The sequence below is a fragment of the Mycteria americana genome, chromosome 22, assembly GCF_035582795.1.
Source record: "Mycteria americana isolate JAX WOST 10 ecotype Jacksonville Zoo and Gardens chromosome 22, USCA_MyAme_1.0, whole genome shotgun sequence".
NCBI classification, from domain to species: domain Eukaryota; kingdom Metazoa; phylum Chordata; class Aves; order Ciconiiformes; family Ciconiidae; genus Mycteria; species Mycteria americana.
Window position 1 is genome coordinate 4,285,294 of NC_134386.1, and position 16,633 is coordinate 4,301,926.

Genomic DNA, 16,633 nt, shown 5'->3' on the forward strand with positions numbered 1-16,633 from the left:
TTTATCTCAACCCACGAGTGTTCTCGCTTTTACCCTTCTGATTCTCTCCCCCATCCCACCGGGGGGAGCGAGCGAGCGGCTGGGGGGGCTGAGTTGCCGGCTGGGGTTAAACCACGACACGGACTAAGAAGAAAAATGTGTGCATGTGTACCCACATATCTTCCCAATATATTTCCTTCCTAAGAAGAAATACATTAAATTACATAAATGAAAAACATAACTTTCAGGAAGGGTCAATTCATTTTTAATAAATTCAAGGACAAGACTTCACTGTGGTCAGAGAGGCTATGGATTTGTCCACATACTTGAGACTTGTTTAAAAACCAATTTTTGAAAAGCTAGCAAACTTTTTGGAAGAAAATGGTCTGAATTATTATTTGGATGGAATACCTTGAACACGTGGATACATTCGGTATTCAGTACCAATACCTTCTGTATTAGGTCTTTTATTATCTCACTTCTAATACCTTCTCAAATTAAGTTATCCCAACATCTATAGGACCCACCAGCTGGATCTCATCACTCAGCAATTTCTTTCAGAAATGAAATCCAAAAAGCATTTGTGACCCTCAAACTCTTTTGGGGTAAAAATTAGACTTAGACTTCCAAAAGAGATCAGACAGATAAGAAACTGCATGCAGTTCTGGCAAAACAGTGATGAAACCTTCACAGAAATGCCTTTTGTCATAGAAAGGCAAGAATCAAAAGAGAAGAGCATTTGACAGGGGCTCTTTTACTCCTGGAATTAAAATATAAAGTGGCAGGTTCCAAAAGGCCCTGTAAATAACGTTGGAAGTTAGAAGTAATTGGCTCTCCCGTGAACCAGGAAAGAAGGACAAGTTTTAAAAACCCTACACCAAAAATATTATGAGTGACAGGCAGGCTCCTAGCTGGTAGGCTCGAGATAAAAATTGTGTGCATTATTATCAGTTAAGAACAAGTAAGATAGAAAAAAGCAGACCCTTTGGGCTAGTTTATAAAGGATTACATGCCTCCGATAAATTTAACATGCAAAAGAAGACGACAAGAGTACTTTAAGAATCTACCTCAGCCTCTGCCAGAAATAAAAGGCACACATTCCTGGACTTACACCTCACAAAGTGAAGAGAAATATAAAACCAAATAAAACATGCAGTTTCGCAGCTGAATTTTACTACGTTCTAAAGGGACTCTGAACTCTTACAGTAGTATTAATTTAATGCGATAACCTAAGAAGGAAATAGTCTATCTGCTTGGAAAAAGAAACAAGGATAATTATAATAGGTGAAAAGACTGGATCCATTACAGAGGCTTATTTCACTAACACAATACTGGAATGAATATATCAGCGGACTGATTTGATGTAAACTAATTAAATACATACCCAGATCAATCCATGTTTAGTATAAGCAAGCAAAACTGCAGACAAATGAGAGACAGGTCCTTGACAAAACAGATAAAAACAATAGAGTACCTTATAGTCTCTGGATTCAGAGAACAGAACAGAATTGCCCTGCAAGGGCTGAATTAGGGGGAAAGCAGCTTCAAAAAAATTTCTCACAAGCAGCAGCAGGCAGGAGTGCCTACCTGCAGGTTTTAATGCAAGTGCTTGCCCTAGCCATGGGGCTTCTGGCCACAATCATTGTGCTGGATCTTCAGCCAGAAGGAATAAAGCAATGGTGCAAAGCACAGTTCTTTTACACTTTAAAACAAACATATTCTAGGTAGATTTAGCCCTGCATACAAACTTACGAGCCAGAAAACTTCATATCCGCATACCTCTGTAAATTAATTTAGAATAGAAAAATAAAGGTAATATTTAACTATACTTGGATAACGTTTCAGCTTTAAAGACATTGTTGTCTGGTAGCTTTGTGGAATATCTGTTTATGACAGAGGAAAATACAGCCTAATCAAAATACTATTGCAGTCATAATGCGTCCTCAAAGCATTACTCTAAAATATCTTGAGTGCCCTTGAGTCACAAGAGAATTTTTGTTAAGACAAGAGATTAAATATGTGCACAAATAACACATGCACAGAGTTGTACTGCATACAGTACGCTGCTATGAAATCCTATCAGTAGAGTTTTGAAAGTACACACACACAAAATTAACCACAGGAGATTACACAATCTGATGCTGCAGTAGAAATTCATTTATTTTAATTGGCATTACTGCATGTAACTGTACATTCATACGCACGTAATTGGTATTCTTCTTTTATAAATATTTTCTGTGTTCCTGAACCACAATACCATAAAGAGTACCAAAGGAAAAAAACCCACCCCAGCTGAGTCAAAATAAATTTTAACCACAGTTCTTTAGAGGAGTTGCTCAGCAGTTTCTGAAGGAGGAATAATAAGAAGGCATTTTACTGTTACCACTACCAGTGTTCTTTTAATCATGAAGAATTATCAAAACCACATCACAACATCTAGGGATTGTTAGCTTGACTTCACTGACCCTGTTTGCTAACTATGTTACTGCAAATGAAAGAAACTGCAAAGAACAGTAATTTCAAAGGCCAGCGCGCTCACTTGGATTCCCCAAGAAAAAAAACACAATCCCTTTAACCCTGCTTCAAAGGTTTACTCCCGCACTGGAATGCAAAATGGCTGTAGTGTAGGAAATTAAGATACACACACTGCAATTTAATCCAAACCCACACGCACCAGAGACACCCGAGTGGGCTGTCACCTACCTACGGAATTTAAAATCATTACATGGAAGGTGAATCAACAGCAGACCTGAAACCTCCAATAGATTACTTTCACAACATAGAACTTATGATTTTGAGCTTGTTCCCAATTCCCAGAGATGGGTGTAGCTCTGTGTTAGAGTCTCCCTGTGAAAACAGGTTGTTCCAGAGACATCTGCCTCCGCTGGCAGGGCAGCTCATGCTCCCTCTCCCCTGGCTCTTCCCTCCAGATCACACTCTCCTGTGATGAAACAGCTTCTGAGACCACGAGGAAAATCAGAGCAGCAAAACCATCAGGGAAGCTTTGTTTCCAACTTCCATTTAGCCATCTAAATATTGTTAATGATAAATATAATTTTAAAAATTCAATAAATACCTAATCTGTTTAAAGCACTTGGCTAAAAAAAATCCAGAGCCCCCACTGTCCCACCTATGCCTCTACAAAAACAGCCCCCACAAAATCCTAACAGTGCAGGCAGTAGTCATGCAGGTGACCCGAAGGTACGCACTCACCACGCGAAAATGATCTAGAGAACAAACGCTTGGACCTAGCTGTTAAATATGTATGTTTATTCAAGGGGGGGGGGGGGGGGGGGGGGGTCCTCAAGAGCTTTTCCTTCGCATACCGAGAGACTGGGAAGGAAGAGAGGATGAAGAGAAAGAGAGCACGGAGGCTTAGGATAAGCAAAGCAAACAAGTAAGATGATGAGTATCAAGTCAGGTTGTTCAGACCAGCACAGAAGGACTGCTCTGTCACTGTCAGTGACAGGGTGACAAATTCCTTTTGTATATTATTAGATAAGTACTCTCCTTTTTAATGCATCAAATTTGTAGTGCGCCAGAATTGCAAAGCAAATTTCAGGCTTGTAATACTGTATGCTACACAGAAACATACACAGAAGATTTATTGATTTTTTCCTTACTGTGTTGCAAAGAAATACAGAATTAAATATATTTATTAAAAAATCTAGGCAGCAATGAATTCATCTAGCGCCACGTTATGGTTTGATAGACCAACACTTATCTGAAAAATTATTTTCCAGTGGAGGGATGTTTTCCATCTAGACACTGTTAATATAAAAAACCTTATCATCTCCTTTTTTTAGTCCCTCTCCTCCCCTGAAGAATACCAAACAGAACTTCTCAATAAAGCAACTTATTTTAAAGGCAGAATTGCGATAAATTATATTAAACATACAGTTTAGCCATTAGGCATTAGAGAAAACCTCATCTATTAAATACTGTCATATTGTTTTTCAAGACGACCTACTTCTCTTTCTGTTCTGCGCAAAGACAGAAGTAAAGCCCTATCAAATCTTGTTACTGCAGAACTGACATATTTCATTCACAAAACAAGAAACACGTATTTGCAAAGCTCTGCATATACAAGAGCCTTAATATTGCTTTGGGAGATAAGCGAAAAGGAATACTGGGGACTGATAACAGAACATCTGACAAAGATACGGCTTTGTACAGAAACCACAATTTAAGATTGTTTGTCTATGTACAGTTTTCCAAAGGTTGTGAGTATCATCAGAGGACCTGTACTTTCCTGGGCTTTAAATTGTCAATGTGATACTTCAGAGATACAAAATCACAGGAGGACACAGCCATCTGCTCGTGTGCCTTCCCAAAACCTACGTGCCTTTTTACGCAGGTACCTTCCTCAGATTAACCACTCCTGCAACAAAAGACTAAGGAGTTCACAAGGAAAGAAAATCTCCTTCATAAAAGCAGTGAATGACAACCACGACCTCAGGCTCAAATTACTAAGGGCGTCTTTGCAAAACAGACATTTTGCCCACTATATGAGATACACACTAATTATAGTAACTAATGCAAGGAAGTCAACACCATGATGCACTGCTTAAACTTTTCATGACAGATATCTTCAGGATCAACCAACACAAACTGGGACTCTCACCAGAAACCAGCCTCTAACAGCTTACTGATGTCCAAGGACCAACACGAAGTCAGCACTGCTACAAGGCAACTTCAGGACACAGCAAAACCGTACTGCTGAGAAACATAATTCCCCTTCCCCAAATAAAACTTGGGGTAGTAAGATATTAAAAGCGTGGGGGGGAAAATCTGGCACTGTGAGAAATACACATTAACTTGTTTCAACCAACGGAAAAGAGCCCATTTTTTCCCATTGCATTTATCAGCATTGTATCTCTGCATCTTCACTTGTGGTTTCCCATGGAATATACATATGCACTATTTACACAGACGCACAAATAAACACTGTATCCCAAAATATTCAAAATGTGCTGCCAGATGGCTTTAAAAAGAAAAATGAAAGATCTAATTAAAAGCTCTTGCACTGCCAGCACTCCGTTTTTGGAAATAAATACAAAAGTTTAAAAAAAAAAAAAATGTTTTTAAAGCATATCAATATTTTTGTAATGTTTTGCTTCATAATTACAATCTGTCCTAACCTCCTTCATGGGTCAAACAGGCCAAGCCATATGAACCAGTGCTGACTGTAAACTCCTTTCCTGGCATGGTGGAAAAGGAGACTACCAGAAATGGTGACTAAATTTGGGCAATTTCTCCTTAATTCCATCTCTTCCCATTCCTCTCTCTCACTCCTGTTTAAAAAAAAAATTGCTACTGCTATCACAAGTATTGTCTGTAACGAAGAAGATTTCACTGCCACAAGTTATCACAGTCATTTTCAAGAAAAAAAAATTTTCTTGATTTCCATAATTGAAACATGAACCTTGATGTTAGTTTACTACAGGATTATGTATAACTATTATTTGTTTTTCCCTACATCTTATCTCCCAAATAAAAACAGACTGTGGTTTACATATATTTTTAAATATACATATATTTTTAAATATTAAATTACAGCACAATATTAAAATGACCTATGATGATGTTTTGAGTCTACAAGATCATCAACTGCGTACATCTATTCATTAAAAAGAAGAAAGACCTAGTAAGACCAAAACACACATAAAAGGAATACTTTCAAAAACTGTAAATAAAACACATGCACGAGGAGCTGACATTTACTTACCGCTGGACCTGTTTTTGCGGTTTGACTTCCCTCCTGTAAGAAGCATCTTGAGACTGTTTCGAAACATGGCGATCCTGTTCCACTTTCTGTATCCCAAAAACTGTGTAAAGCAAAAGAACAGTAGATGTAAAAAAATCAACACTCCTATTTGGTCAACAGGAAAACATTAGAGAAACAGTAAGAAAGCAAAAAAAAACAAGATAAAAACTTAGAAGGATGAAAAACTATTTTGCCAATACATGTCCTAAAAAGAGAAATCAACATCCATAGAAAGCCTACCATTCTGTTCGCTTTCGTTCATCCAGGTTATTACCAGGACAACACAACGGCAGCACTGCTAGCATGACCTACCTATTTTGTCAAATGATTTGACCAAATTGTTACCACACTTAACTGGGAAAGACACAGCATTTAGCAAACTCTGCCTCCATTTCCCATTACTATTAAAGCCAAACTATCAGAAAGAGCTGCTACGCTTCACGTTGCTCAGAAAAAGTCAATCTTGCTGGCAACAACCCACAGACTACAAAGGCTGTTGTCTTTAGCTCCTGGGCTAGTTGACTGTCAAATTCTTCTGTGAGCTGAATAAATTGTCATGAGGAAAGCCACTCAAACCCAAAGTTAACTTGCAAAAAAATCAAACAGAAACATTATCCATATATTTTTTCCTCACTCTGTATGTCTCCAGAAAATAACGTTGTCTCTGTGCTGTTGAAGATAAAAGAATGAGCTTTGGGTTCACCAGACACACTGACAACTTGTTCTGGTGGAACATCCTCTTATTACAGTAAGTAAACCATCAAAACAGCAACAAAAGCAGCTCCTAACTAGACCAAAAGAACAGTAAAGTGTCTTTGATCAGGACATATAATAAACCACAACTTTCCTTCTATTGTACACATAATATTCCATAGTTACAAGGTAACACACTCATCTTACAGAAATATATAATGAAATTTTTTCCTGCACCAACATTAGGTTCTTCTTGGAGGATGCTCAATAAATGCGATCTTGAGTTTCTGCACTTTTATCTAATATTTTCAAGTACATTAATACAATAATACTCAGCTCAAAGAGCTATATATGTATATTTAAAGCCACTGAAAGTCCTTTTAATATGACTTACTCACTTACTGAGAGACACTTACATTCCCAAGACAGCAGCTTAGAGCACACGTTACAAACTCTAGTGAGCATGCACGAATGACTGTAACTTTAGCCTTGCCTGACTTTCAGGAGATTCCATTCATTTGTTAGATTCCACAAACAGATTTTGGGGTATGTTTGTCTGCATATATGTATGTATGCATGAATATTAAACAGAAACTTTGCATCTATGAATTGCTTGAGTATCATCCGGCATCTTTCTGAGCCTTGCATAATGACAGCAAAGCACAACGAGCTAGTATTTAGGCTGATTCCCAGGGCTCCTAAACAAAGCTTAGGCCCCTCTTTGCAGCATCCTACTGTTACATGACTACAAAAAAAAATTTCCATCTGGGCACAAACACAATTGTCTTAAATTTGAATTCTGGCTACTTAGTTTCTTTTAGATGGCTGTTATGTTCCAGCTCACAGCACAGAAAGAAAACTTCTGGGTTTACATAGCCTTCCTCTCTTACAATCTGTTGTTAATAAACTCCTTCATATACAACACTCTTTGCAACATCAGAAGGAGAAAATATGAAGTAGACATTAAACGTAAAGAGGAGGCAACCGAACTCAAAGTGTTATTTATTTTGGAACATGATAATATTATAATCCCTCCAACATCCCACTAATCCAAATGTATTTATCTAGGCTTTGAGCAAGACAACAAGAAAGCAGTAAACACCTCCTCCTACTATTTGGAGAACTGCTTGAATCTGAATGTGACTTATCTTTTCCTCCTCCACAATATCCAGCACTATGCTGATAACATAATGTGTACATTTGATTGATCAATTTTTTTTTTTTTTTTTTAAGAAAAAGCGGACTCAACTGGTTCTTATACTAAGCCAACTGTCACAGCCACAGTGAAGTTCATTTTTTCCTAAAAATTTATTAACAGAAAAATGTAACTATCACCTAGCAACATTTTTCCAAGACAGGCAAAACAAGAAGAGGTCGTTTCTTTGTGCTGTGTGATAGTAATATGTAAAAATAAGGAGGAAAAGTTTCACCAGCTATTGGGGTTAATGATGACTCACACTAACGTATCACGCTTGCAAGAATACACACCTCTGTTTCAACAGGCAAACTGAGGTACTTCTGCAAGTGCAGCTGCAACAGTGAAGCATAGAGCAAAGGGGAGGCTAACTGATTAAGAATTTATCCCTTCTGTAGGCAGATAACACAGCCTACTCTTCTACCAAACCTCACTTACCTGCCCTAACTATCCTAGCGCAGTGCCTATAGTGCCACATGTCTGAGAAAGATCTTGAAAGCATTCCCACGGAAGTCATACTCAGAGCGTGCAACTCCAGTGAATTAAGCAACGATACCGTTCGCAACTTGCGGACTTAAGTTATAGGTTTGATTCTCTATTCACGCTAAAGTAAATCAGAATCACCTTCACCGCTGATGACAGAGTAACATCAGACTTTGACTATCACCAGCCAAGAATAACGTCCTATTTTTCATCTTTTCCTGTGGCATTAAGTGTACTACTTAGCCAATGCAGGTGGAAGGACAAAAGGGGATTGTAAAGTGCTCAGCTTGCTGTTTCAGATTTAGGTAAAAAGAGGGTAAATAAACAATAATCTTACAACATTTGGTGAGATTAGGGTGGAGGAGAAAGATCCTGCTAAAATCCAACTAAAGAAAAGTGTAGAGTATTTTCTTTTTCTTTTCTTGTTTATTTGTTTGTTTTTTAAAAAGTAGCTCTCCAAGTATCCATTTTGAGTCCCATCTAAGTCTGGAAGGACAATCTATCTTCATAATGGCATTTTCCTCAGAATCAAACTGTCATGGTAGCAGTGGACAGCCCAAAACTTCAACGTTCCTACGAATTAAGAAGGAGGTTTAGGGACTATCCCCATGTCAGCTTGCACTGAGAAGAGAACTGAGTGGAGCTGTGCCATCGGTGCTGAGGTATAGCCTAATTAAACCTAATTATGCTGAAGGAGCCAACTGGACTGAGCCTGGACACCACCAAAGGTGAGGACGACAGTTTGCTAATGATGTTTACCCTTCACATGGCAAACTGTGCCAGAAATTGCTGTGCTGCTACCGGGACTGAATTAAGTCTCTGCATAGGGCATATATGGGGCCTCCATGCATTTGCTCCGAAGAACCACGGAGCAGAGAAAGAATTTATGTCTTGCGTTAAGACCCTGAATTACCAGCCATGGGATGCCTCAAGGACTAATTCTATATTCTCAGAGCTCACCCAGAAGCCTGAGAGGACTGCTAGATCTTTAGTGAACTGCATAGGTGGGAGATGGAAAGAAAGGCCTTTTAGTAATAGACCTAGTTTAGCATCAACTCATGGCATGGTTTCTCAGTGCATCTTACAGACAATGTTGTAGTACTCTAAATGTAAGTACTGACTAAATTTATATCCTGATTAGTTAAGGTTTTCACCATATAGAGTAGCAGAATCGGCAGGTCACCAAAATCAACTGCTGTTTTTCTTTTGCATGCACAACCACGTTATTTTGTGGCATTGAGCAAATGCGGTCACAGCTCTTCCTCTGTTTAGCTAATACTAAGCCAGAAATAATATTTAAGAATAAGCACTCTAAATTAAAAATTCTGTTGGTCATATTAGTTCATGGAATTAGAAGGATTAAATAGTAAATGGTATTACAGTATTAGGAGGAGCTGGATCAGGCATTTTTTCATACCCCCAATGAACTCCTCAATACATCCTACAGTCCAGGTCAATTCTCTTCTCCAGTCTCGCCAGCAGCTGTGTCAGCAGAAGCTAAAGGCGCAGTATGGTGGTGGGGATCCTTTCCCCTCCCATTGCCCTGGGATACTTCTATCATCAAATCGGGCAACCAAGAGCTACTGCGCTTTGTCATTTAGCTTGTCATTTGTAACTTTACCAAATCTAATGGAAGTATCATGCGAGCAAAAGTCTCCAAACAGTATCAGCAGGTAAATAAAAAGGTACTCTCTCTATGAACTCTGGTTTATAGCATCAATGGCACTTCACAGAAGTAGCCTTTTCTAAAAAACAGCTCAAGAATCTTCTGGTTTATGTATAGACAGACTCTGCCACATGTTGTTTTATATTCTAACAAAGCTAGATTTCAATGAAATACACAAACAAAAACAGCTTCTGGAGCATGAGAAAGCAGTAGTACAAATACAATGAGGAAAAAAAAAAAACCAAAGGCAAGGGAGTAGAGACAGACTGAATGCTGCAAGCTGCAACTTTACACCAAACGCTAAGCTTGAACAAGTCTGCAAAATCTCATTAAATCCTCCTGGATGACTAAGGCCTATTTCTTTGTTTTCTTAATTTTAAGACAGAGTTTGTAGACAGGCTACGAAAACTACTGGGTGGCTACTAAATGGGCGGCTATACATTATTACAGCCCACAGAAGTCATTTTTGCTTCTTTTTAGAGATTTCCTAGGGAAAGAGATTGTCCATCAGACATGGAATTTCAAAATCAAAGCAAATTTTTTTTTGCTCCATATGCCACCACTAAAACAGCTAGATCCCAGTATTTTCCTCTTCTATGATCACTTCACTAAAAATAAAATTATTTTTTTATATAAAGCTGATTAGTAAAGCTAAGCTCTTTTTCAAAAAAGTGTTTGATGTCCAGTGAGGCGTACAAACATTGCTTGGCCACTGCTGTCAAGTTTTGTGCAAGTTAGCATTAGAAGTTATTAAATATATACTTTTCAGAGTAGAACTCTAATCTATGTTTTGCCCAATAATAAGAAGTTTCTAACTACAAAAGTATTAAGGGAATGCAATCTAAGTCATATGTGCCATGCACATTTCTTAAGAATTTTATGTCCCCCTTTTCAGTTCCTTCCTTGCCTCCATAGTGAAAATACCTACATAAAAGGACAAGCATTTCAGAAGTTGTTTCTAGAAAGTAAAATGACTGTAAACATTTTGGTCTTCCAAACATTTTAAAAGAAACAGATTTCTTTATACATGTTCACAATTTTCCTCCTTGAAATCTCAGTTAGGAGAAAGCCCAATTAGGCTGTCTGTGCATTACGGATTTTAGTAGTTCACAGATTTCAGTAGTTCAAAGCAGCAGCCTAGGGAGTACAGTCAGAGCATAGCCACTGCAGAGCTGTAGCCGAATGCATGAAAAGGACAAGTTAAAGAAAAAAGAAAAAAAGAAAAAGAAAAAAAAAAAAAAAGCCCATGGAGGTGGTTCAACAATTCTGTCAGCTGCCTCTTCGTATATTAATTTGTGGTTGAAAAGTAAGTGAAGTAAAAGCCTGTAAACAAGAACACCTCTGTGCCAGACCATGAGATCTCATTAGCTCACTGTCCGGTTCAGGCAGCAGCTCACACTGTAGCAAATTAAGACAGAATTTACTCCCAGAACCTTCATAATATTCAGCAGAAGTTTATGAACACTATCTAGTCAAAAATTCTCAAAACATTGTATCTATAGATAGGCAGATAGATATAAATAAGAAGTATTTGCAAATGTCTATCGAAACACATTTTTCAATGAGGAAATCCTACATCTACCAGTGACAAGCCACTTCCAAAATTCAGAAGAGCGTAAGAAATGTAAATCTTACAGCATCCTCCCTCCACGCAATGCTTTGCCAAGCTGTAGACGGGAGCATTACAATACTGCTTAGCAGTACAGTCCCACCCAAACGCGAATGTTGAAAGCCCTCTGTGACAAACCACTTTCGATCATTCCGTGCAGAAGGCAGGCAGGCATTCCTGCTTCATTTCTATCGGAGTTTATCACTGAAGATGAAACACAACTTTGTAAACTGGAATCAGGACTTGGCAGCACCAAGTCAATGGAATAGACACAGAAGATCACGACAAATAAAGTTTTAAAAACAAACTCACTAGATAAGCCTTAATTCCTGTACTTTTACTGCTGACAAATACCATGACAACATTCTGTATTAACAAGCAGAAAATTGTTTGTCCAGGTCTCACTGCTTATTCTTTTATTCATCTGCTTCTGTCTATCTCAGAGAAGATCCTCAAGCACTACATTTCTTTAGTACATCTTCCCTTAATTCCCAATAGGAATGATGGAAAGAAGATTTTTAAAAAGGGTAATTCCTTACGTGTTTTTCTGAAAAAGAAGAAAGTCCTCTGACAGAAAATATACACTCAGTTATACAAAATAACAGAAAAGCTTGTTACTCGCAAAATACTCTATTTTAAAAGTTCCTGGTAGCACCACATTATCCCTTTTCATGAGGGAAGCTGAACTCACTACATTAGAAATTAAGAATTAGTAAGAAGCGTACACTAAGACGCCAAAAAAAGGTACCTTTCTGAATATTAGTTTTCAGGATTTAACAACATGTAAAGACTAAATTAACATTTTGTGAACAGAAAAAATCTAACCTTTCACAAATTAGTGAACTGTTTTCAAAGAGCATTCAAACTTCAGAAAGGAACAGGTAACAAGGACTTTTTTAAAACAAGTGACAGATTTATAAAGCTAATTATCACAAGATGAAAGAAATTGAAAAATGAAAGGAAGACACACAACACAAACCGAGTTAGGCTTTCAAGCATTTACTCCATGTATAACGTATATTGTACACAGAAATCTGTTCCACATTCGCTCATAACAGCTGCTAGACTGAAATTTCCCATGCTCCTCAAATAAATTATTCAAAGTTTAACCTACACTCTTACTTTCAATTGCCCTGAAATTCAAGAGGATGTTTTGAGACAACCTGATGACGAGGACTAGTAGCCCAGACGAGCCCATTTAAGCAGCGCTCTGACATTCACAGAAAGACTAACTGCCACACATCGTAACTGGTAATTGTCAGTATATGTCAGAAGCTCCACAAACTTCACGACGATCAATTGCGTTAAACTCTCTGCCTCACATAACAGCCCTGACTCACAACAGGAGTGTGAATGACTGATTATAACAACTTTGAAGTCAAAGGAAAAGTATATTTACAAGCTTGGCCCATGCACATTTAAAAACACAGGAGCAGAATTTAGAGAGTAAATATTTCCAGGAACTTTAGGAATGAAAAAAGCATTGTTGTAATCTAGCAAAAATGCCAAGAACTTCTAGGATTATTTGGAAAAAGGAAAAGAAAAAAGGAATTAAAAGGACTAAACCCTACCAATTACAGGGTTTTAAGCAATTAAGAGTTTATTAGACAAAATTCTCTAAACTAAAAGGCTTTAGAACAACTGAATATGAACAAAAAATAATCATTTTATGTTCCCGCACGAAAGCCTGAACACTAATCATTATGATGGGCGGGCTTGACACAAAGGTCTATCTATCCACCTCCTCCAGCCCCTCCTCATCAAAATACTGAGAGATCTTTTGACTACCTCTCCTGCAGATCCTGCCACTAACCCCCATAACTCAAGAGCCCCTGCATTTGTTCTCTCTCCTTTCCTCCTGTGAGCAGCTAGATAGGCCCCTACTGTCTTTGCTTTTCCAACTATCCTTGATGGAGATACATAAACACATAAAAATACGTAAAAATAAGTAACAGCATTCACACTGGACAAGCATGCAGCAGGTCAACGTGACAATGTTTCACAAGGAAGCAGAAGTCAGCTTCAATCTCTGCTTTTATTTTAGCAAAATAAAGCAGCCTTTAATGCTACAGGTGAAAAGTAATTCTGAGAGCGTAACACAGTACTATTCCCATGTATGTGGAAGTCCCAACAACAGCCCTAAGGTGAATGTAGCCAAACATATTTCTTGACAAGTCTGTGGTTATTATGTTCACTTAAAGTCTGTGGTGTTTATGTTCAGAGGTAACTTTCATACAGTTAGAGCCTGAGCGGAATGAGACAAGTACTGTCTCACCTATTATGGAAACCCATGCTACTCACTCCGAGGAACAGCTCATTCTGGTACTCTGCTTGGAAAACAGCACTTCCAGAGGGCTAATTAGCTTGGCACCAGTGCCAGACTGAAGCAGCTATTTGCTTCTGGAGCTGTAAGGCAGCATGAGGAGGACAGCACCAGAAAGGTGCAATTCTCTGTCATCCAGCACAGATGTACCCTGTGTAGGCTTGAGCTCCCTTCCCTCCATTAACAGGAGACATTTGCTTTTCATTTTGTCTAGAACACAGTCATACTTCTAGTAAGAAGGATGAAGAATAAAAGTACGACTGCTAGAAGAGAGATATGCCACTGATAGACAGCTTATCTTTCACTCTGCATCTAGATAACCTTACCATTCTCAAACAACAATAATTCTGGTGAGATAAGCTTGCCGATCACAGAATACTAATATATTTTGCAACCTTAACTTGTTGGTCAAGGTTTGAATTTATTCTTCTGGGAAAAAAATTTCTCCCAACAATACTTTTTATTTAAGGGTTGGGATTTAACACCACAAAAACCAAATAGCTATTTAAAATGAGATCAGAAACACTACTGAAAGAATGCAGTCACTCACTAGAAGAAAGTCAAAAGTCAGAACCAGTTCTTTCTTGACCATGAAAATGTGGTGACCTTGAAATTAAGGAAATTTAATTTTCAACAGGGCTTTATCATTTTGCATAACCTGGTTTCTAATTCTAGATTAATGATACAGACTGAATTCATAAGGGACACTTATGTTCTCCATATACAATGTCAATTATACCGCCTCTGAGAAAACTGATAGCTGAGGAAAAGTTTGGAATACGATCCCCTCACTTTCATCAACTCGTCTTCAGTGTTTTTAAGTGTCTTCTGTGTTGCCCATAACAGCTAAAATTACTGCTTTGGTTGTAAATATTATTAGTAGCTGCCTCTATCAACAACCATTTGAACTAGGCATTTAAGCTTGGAATAAAACGTGGCACTGTTCTGCAGAAGTTGAGCCTAGCTGAGCTCTCTGCCTTGGAAGAAATTTTAGGGCACTTTCTACTGCTGGAATCAACAAGCCTCCTTCTGCCAGGACCAACAATCCTGATTCTGCCCCAAACCACCAGAAGATTGAAGTGCAGCAAGTTTCTCCATCAGGAACTGCTTGCATTTCAACTTTTAGCTATGACATGGAGCAGCCAAAAATCTGTCACTCAAAAACACACCAGCTACATACTGCATGTTCTATTTGAGGCTCCTATCAATCCTAAGTTAATTTTGAAGATACAGTGGTATGCCAGAAAATGAAAACAAAAAGTAGGCAATGTATAAAGTGGCAGGAAATGTTACAGCACTTGACTACTTTGAGAGATTAAAGGAAACCTGAATTATTTTCTTAATTTTAAAATGATGAAAAATACATATTAAAATACAGATCTAATTAAGGAGCTGCTGCAAGTGTGTTCTGCAAACCTGCTCAAGTGTCAAGAACATTCAATATGGAACTGAAGTTCAAGCCATTGGCAAGCACTGGAGATTTTCTCAGAACACAGAAGATTTGGGATTTTACAAAAAACAATTTGAAAAATTAAAACACCGAAGTATATTTCTATAGAATGCTGTATCACTATTATACATTTTGTTTACAAAAAAATATTTTAATCAGCAGTTAGAATGTCCTCAATAAGTAACATAGAGCCCTACATAAAGAAATATTTTTATTACATCACTTTTCCCATTGATCACCTCCAGTAAGAAAAGACAGAGAATGATCAAACACTAATACATGAAAGCTATTACACCTTTTTCTCGAAATACAGAAACAATCAGGTTAAAAATTGGTAAAACTGATATAGGAAGACAGTGCCATTGCTCCATGTTCCAATTCTAGGTGACCACAGATTAACAAAGAAACAACGGAGGACAATTTCAATTCTATTTAAACAATTAAATAACTACTGCAAAGAAAATGTGGGACCGCAGGAAAAAAATTCTCCTACCTTGATATCTTTAGACAAGTTAAGCCTCTAGCAAAAAGTGTCTTCCGCCATTCACTGAAAGTCCTGAAAGACACAAAAAACCCCACAACAGCATTTGGTTAGAATTCTCAACACACTACTGTGTCCCATGCTGTCTAGCTGTGCACACAGAACTATAATAATCTCATCCCAGGAATAAAGTGTTCCAGAGTATTACTGTATAAGCTATCAGACAGCCCCCACTCTTTATCATTACAATTAAAAAATTAATGCTGAAGCTTTTAAATCTCTGTTAATCAATACTAATTTCAGTCACTTGACTCTTCCCTCTCACTGCTTTTCAGATGGGAGGAGAAGAAAAGCAGGTAACCCTTTCCTTTGATATACACCATCTAGTACACTATTTAAAAAGTAGTACGTTACTTCCAAATATTTTCCTTCAACCTAGCAAGCCTTCCTGCTAAAAATCCTGCAACCTCCCCTTAGTGTTTTTTTTAAAACTCAATCCTTACATAAACACAACTCCCATGAAGGGACTCAACACTAAATCAAGAGTTCAGTACTTGGCCCTTTGCTCTGTCATCACGTACTTCTAACAAGTTCATCAACAAAGAGCCATGAGAAATGCATCTTGCTACTTACTGAAAAAGGCCAGAGCACCTATTTTAGTACCACCACGTTTATTTGTGCTTACAATATTGTGTTACAGGCTTTACCAATCTATTCTTTTAGAAATCTCATTTGAGAAACAGCAAGTAGAAGGAAACACAGGCACATCTCATTTGTCATCAAACAAACAAACAAACCCCAACAAAAAAAAAATCGAAGTAAATTGAGACCACCTTAAGTTTGCAAGTTTAAAGCAAATTAGAATAATATTCAAGGACTTCAGTAGGGTTTTTTTATTCTACTGCAAAAGGATACTGAAAAGTAATTGACAGCTTAACTTGTAATTCACACTGCTCTCCAGAACCTTAACAGAAACTTCTCAGATGG

The 16,633-nt window shown here is 37.8% G+C and overlaps 1 protein-coding gene across 8 annotated transcripts in view; it reads right to left on the reverse strand.

The window, feature by feature from the left end:
- TANC2 (tetratricopeptide repeat, ankyrin repeat and coiled-coil containing 2) overlaps positions 1–16,633 on the reverse strand; it is a 256,753-nt gene that overhangs the window by 209,081 nt on the left and 31,039 nt on the right. For all 8 annotated transcript variants that reach the window (XM_075522836.1, XM_075522834.1, XM_075522835.1 and 5 more), the window contains 2 exons: positions 15,659–15,721; positions 5,708–5,807 (listed from right to left, as the gene is read on the reverse strand). In XM_075522836.1, the coding sequence (XP_075378951.1) occupies positions 5,708–5,774 (67 nt within the window). In that variant the 5' untranslated portion in view covers positions 5,775–5,807; positions 15,659–15,721. The remainder of the gene's footprint in view (positions 1–5,707; positions 5,808–15,658; positions 15,722–16,633) is intronic.